Raw genomic sequence first — 5,552 nt, 5'->3', positions numbered from 1 at the left:
TAAGAAATCTGTAAATTAATCTTAAAATGTTTTTATAACCACTAGATTGAATATCTAGGGTTAAATATGCGTTTGAAAGTATAGACAAATGTAAACTATTAGCCTAAAAAATGCTTGTTTTTACCTTGAATACCTTGGAATTTTTCTAAACGATGTCATGCCTCCAAAATCTGAGGAACGACTGAGGACGAGCACATGTCATGGTCGCTTAAGTACCTAAATATATTACTCAATAACGTGTTAATTATATGTTTGTACATTTTGTAAATTATATAAGTAAGATTTGTAAACATATTTTATATAAAAACATTATTTGGCAATTTTTTTTAAATAATCAATAGTGTCCGACTTTAGACTCCTACGTGTCCGACTTTACCCTCCACGTGTCCGAGTTTAGCCTCACGTGATTGGAAGTCATTTTTCGTATTCCTACGGCCTTACAAAAGCTGTCAGGTGTTTAAACATGGCTGCATCCATGAAGGGAAGTGTGGCGAACGTGACATTTTTTATTTGAAGATATAAGAATATTTATGTAAGATACACACATTAATGCCCTGATGTGTCCGACATTTGGCTCCTTTACCCTATGCTCCGCTCGAAACTTTTGCCAGCTCTATGACGCGAATTTCTACAAAGTAGTCCGGATCACATTTCAAAGACAAAAATGACCAACCGCTCGCTGTGGCTATGCCACCTGACGGAATGTCACGAATACACAACAAGACCAATTTTACTTCTAATGCTTTCTAGACGTCCACGAGGCATCTAACTTGCGTGCATAATGCAAATTATTGCACTCTAGTGCCGAATTTCTGCAGAAAAAAATGCGAAAAAAGGCATTTTCTAGAGACGATATAGTGCAACGGTGAACAATTTGCGGACGCTTACTGCTGCATAGCTCTAGTACTATAGCCCGCTTACATTAACTGCCGCTGGCTTAAACGCCAGCGGCAGTTAATGTAAGCGGGCTATAGTACTAGAGCTAACTGCTGCAGTGCCTGCGCTGACGTATACAAATGAAGCCCTAGTATTTAAAGTTAAAAAAGGAGGAACGTCCACGCTCCAGGCACTAGACAGGACTCAAAACCAGCTGGGAAGGGAGTTACTAGGGGCACCCTCTTATGTGGGACTGGAGAGTATTAGAGGGGAGATGGGATGGTCAACCTTTGAAGAGAGAGAGGCAAAAAGTAAAATTAAATATTGGGGCAGGATAAAATATATGAATAATGAACGTAAATGTAAACAGATAGCGGAAGCAATGGAATTGGGCGAATTCAGATCAGACTGGAGGAGGAGAACTAGGTTCAGGGTTCTGCCCACGGTGGGCGGGTGTGCCCGGCACTAATTTTTGATATAAAAAAAAGAAAAGAAAAAAAAGTGATATATGGGCTTTTTATTGCTCAGAATGCAGGAAATTGAGTTTCAGACTATCAAAAATCAAAATTTTTTAGGGGGGCATGCCTCCAGACCCCCCTAGATTGGCTTCGCGCCTACGGCGCTTGCATCTTGCGACGAACTGGATGCGCCCGGCACTAAAAAATCCTGGGCAGAACCCTGTAGGTTCCTCATAACAAAGTTTGACTCGGATAGGAGGCTAGACGAAGAGTTAATGGGGGTGGGGGGTATTAAAGAATGGAATGTTAGAGTGGAAAGAGCAATTAAACAGAGTGGTACTACCATCTGGAAAAAAGAAATAGAAAACAAGAGTTCGCTAGGATTGTATAAAGAAAAAAAGACGCCTGGTAAAGAGTCCTTTTATGATAATAGTCTTGGGAGTAGCCTACTCTTTCAATGCAGGGCGGGCTGCTTGCCATTGAATAAACGAACTAGACACTGGGGAGGGGAAGATAAATGCTTAATTTGTGGGAAAGGAGAGTTGGAGACCCTTGAGCACTTTTTACTAGAATGTCCTGGATATGAAAACCATAGAAAGTTTTTTTAATATGATTAAACGTAGAACAGGTTTGGAGGCAACAGAAACCTCACATGATATGCAGGAAGAGCTCTTGAAAACTCCTGGGGTTTAGGGTTGGCAGCAGGCGTATTACTATAGTTCAGCTTACTAAACAGTACCTGGAGATACTTGTAACTTTGGGGAGCTAGATCAGTTGCACTCACAAATCTATAAGGGGATACGGAATAAATTCTTTCTTTTCTTTTTTTCTCTTTTTTTTGCAAGGAAATACCGATCTAAAGGTTCCCAGTCATACATACACATACATACTGTTGTACACCTCCTATAAGATAGCCGAGTCGGTTTAGAGTTAGTATTAGGGTTAGGGTTAGGGATAGGGTCAAGAGCTAATAATACCTTATATTATCATATTAGAGGTATTATTAGCTCTTGATAGGGTGACTGTTTGTACTTGTGTGTGGGACTGCCGTACCCGTAGCCTCGAGACATTAAGATACAGCTACCGTACCCATAGCCACTGCGTTTAAGTATCGACAAGCGTTGTGTGTATTGTATTTGTATATCCATGCATGATGGCATTGATGCAGCCTCCAACTATAAATCAATCATGAACCATGGTTCCAAGACCGCTGATCGGTAACGGATCAAGGATAGTTCAGGCCCCGCAAATGTGTTCTCGCGTATGTGCTAAGCTAATCCGGGGTGCTAACCTATTTTAACGAGGCTTGGGCCCTGAAAAATTGTGCTTTAAATTCTGGTTCTTGTTTCTCTACTAGCGTGAGTGCATCTCTATACACGTTGGCCAAGCCGGAGTGCAGATCGGTAATGCCTGCTGGGAACTGTACTGCCTGGAGCATGGCATACAGCCTGATGGTCAAATGCCCAGTGATAAAACCATTGGTGGCGGTGATGACTCCTTCAACACTTTCTTCTCTGAGACTGGAGCAGGAAAGCATGTACCCCGTGCTGTGTTCGTAGACTTGGAACCTACTGTTGTTGGTAAGTTGATGACATTGTCATTGATAATATAATTATGTACAATGGCAATGCTCGTCAACTATTAAAACTTAAATGAAGCATGAAGATGGAACTTAGTCAACTATCTCGTTCTTTATGTTAATTCTTGGAAATTATTTCCGGTGTTGTTTACGATTAAAAAAGAACAATTTATTATTTCACGTGCATTTGACAGTGATTTGTCTGTCTAAAATCTTCATATTTAATCGGAACTGTATTGATTTTGTGCAGATGAGGTTCGCACTGGGACCTACAGACAACTGTTCCACCCAGAACAGCTCATCACAGGCAAGGAGGATGCTGCCAACAACTATGCACGTGGTCATTACACCATCGGCAAGGAGATCGTTGACCTTGTGCTGGATCGCATCCGCAAGCTTGCTGACCAGTGCACTGGGCTTCAGGGCTTCCTCATCTTCCACAGTTTCGGAGGAGGAACCGGCTCTGGATTCGCGTCGCTTCTCATGGAACGTCTGTCGGTTGACTATGGAAAGAAGTCCAAGTTGGAGTTCGCCATTTATCCATCACCGCAGGTAATATATTTGAAAACCTGCTTGCAATTACTTTGTGACAATTACAACGAGACTTCACCATCAACACAGGATGTCATAGACGAGGCCTTCCATAGGTCTAGACGGCCACATCTCCATAGCAACCGCGACGATCCAGCACAACACAACAAAGGCTTCCACCTGGATAGACCGTTGTTGTGTTGCGCGTGCGTGGCCACATTTTCCACATGCAGGCAACTGTGGGAGCACAGGTGCGATGTGCACCAAGCACGCTTATTCATGTGTGACATATGCTTGAACTTTGAAGTTGTACAAGCAGAAACGGTCGCTACGTCACCATTGGCGATAAGCTCATGTTGTGGGTTGCGCTGACCAACTTCTCTACGCGATAGAGGCTTTCCTATAACCCCTCTACCCGTCTCGACTTTTTTTTCTCTTCGCTCCGTACTTGGAATAGACACACTGTCTGTGTTTCGGGACACAACTACTGTGCCTCCATCCCACAGCGTCGCTACGTTGAACAGCACTATCACCTCTGACTGCCTATGTCTTTTATCATTTGTTCTCTTCTCTCAAGCTTTCCTTTTTTACCCCTCTACCACTATCCAGCAGCCCCTCACTTGTAAAAAATTGAAGAACTTGACGAAGACTACCACAAACTAGTCTTTCATTGCTAACTTTGAGTAGCATTTTCTCAACCTAACTTTTATGTAAAATGGCATTGTTCAACCAGCAAATCAAATCCACGTGGGGGAACACAGTAGAGGCTCAGCTTCACGCATGTTCACAATATTACATGTGTGTTACACTTACAGTGTAACTTTTACCATTTTCTACTGTAATGTTCTAAGCTGTGTACATACGTTTTACCAAAATAGAACTGAATATATTTACCAACGATGCAGTAAACTAATGATATATGCATTGGTTAGTTTTCTATGGTTGATTAACAAATTGTCTTTAATTTAGGTGTCCACTGCAGTGGTTGAGCCATACAACTCCATTCTGACCACTCATACTACTTTGGAGCATTCTGACTGCGCTTTCATGGTGGACAATGAAGCCATCTATGACATCTGTCGCCGCAACCTGGACATTGAACGACCAACCTATACCAATCTCAATCGTCTTATTGCTCAAATTGTGTCCTCCATCACTGCATCTCTGAGATTCGATGGTGCCCTCAATGTAGATCTTACAGAGTTCCAGACCAACTTGGTACCATATCCACGCATCCACTTCCCACTGGCGACCTATGCTCCTGTCATCTCTGCTGAGAAGGCTTACCATGAGATGCTGTCTGTTGCTGAGATCACTAATGCTTGCTTTGAGCCAGCTAACCAGATGGTGAAGTGCGACCCACGCCATGGCAAGTACATGGCATGCTGCATGCTGTATCGTGGTGATGTCGTCCCCAAGGATGTCAATGCTGCCATCGCAACCATCAAGACCAAGCGCACGATCCAGTTCGTTGACTGGTGCCCCACTGGATTCAAGGTCGGCATCAACTACCAGCCGCCCACCGTTGTTCCGGGAGGTGATCTGGCCAAGGTTCAGCGTGCAGTCTGCATGCTGAGCAACACCACGGCCATCGCTGAAGCCTGGGCTCGTCTCGACCACAAGTTTGATCTGATGTACGCCAAGCGAGCCTTTGTTCATTGGTACGTGGGAGAGGGCATGGAGGAAGGAGAATTCTCAGAAGCCCGTGAGGATTTGGCTGCCTTGGAGAAGGATTACGAAGAAGTCGGTGTTGACTCGGTTGAGGGAGAAGGTGAAGAGGGTGAGGGAGAAGAGTATTAATCTGCATAATAAAATTGTAGCTTCATAAGTTTAAAGGACATTGCTAGCGATACCGGAAATTGTAATTCCGTGTAGGTTTTATAAAGTATTTTTGGACATTTGGGACTTCTTTAGTATTGCTATGGTAGTTACTGGAATATATGTAACCAGCGGGCTTTCAGCTACTAAAAGTTAGTTTTTAAGAAAAATAAATGCATGTAAGTGCATTATACTTTTGGTATCGAAATAGTTTATGTAGAACTTATAACTAGTAGTTTATATGCAGATCAATTGAAAACGTTAATAAATATGCCTCATAAGTCATAATA

At 42.8% G+C, this 5,552-nt stretch overlaps 1 protein-coding gene across 1 annotated transcript in view; it reads left to right on the top strand.

The window, feature by feature from the left end:
• The window catches only part of LOC106809020 (tubulin alpha chain, testis-specific), a 9,893-nt gene extending 4,341 nt beyond the window's left edge, over positions 1-5,552 (top strand). Inside the window, exons 2-4 of the mRNA XM_014811966.1 lie at positions 2,692-2,914; positions 3,164-3,465; positions 4,414-5,552. Of these exons, the coding sequence (XP_014667452.1) occupies positions 2,692-2,914; positions 3,164-3,465; positions 4,414-5,244 (1,356 nt within the window). The 3' untranslated portion in view covers positions 5,245-5,552. The remainder of the gene's footprint in view (positions 1-2,691; positions 2,915-3,163; positions 3,466-4,413) is intronic.

Source organism: Priapulus caudatus, unplaced genomic scaffold, assembly GCF_000485595.1.
Source record: "Priapulus caudatus unplaced genomic scaffold, Priapulus_caudatus-5.0.1 Scaffold322, whole genome shotgun sequence".
Taxonomy (NCBI): Eukaryota; Metazoa; Priapulida; class Priapulimorpha; order Priapulimorphida; family Priapulidae; genus Priapulus; species Priapulus caudatus.
The sequence above is the reverse complement of the archived record's forward strand: the minus strand, read 5'-3'. Positions and strand labels throughout refer to the sequence as shown.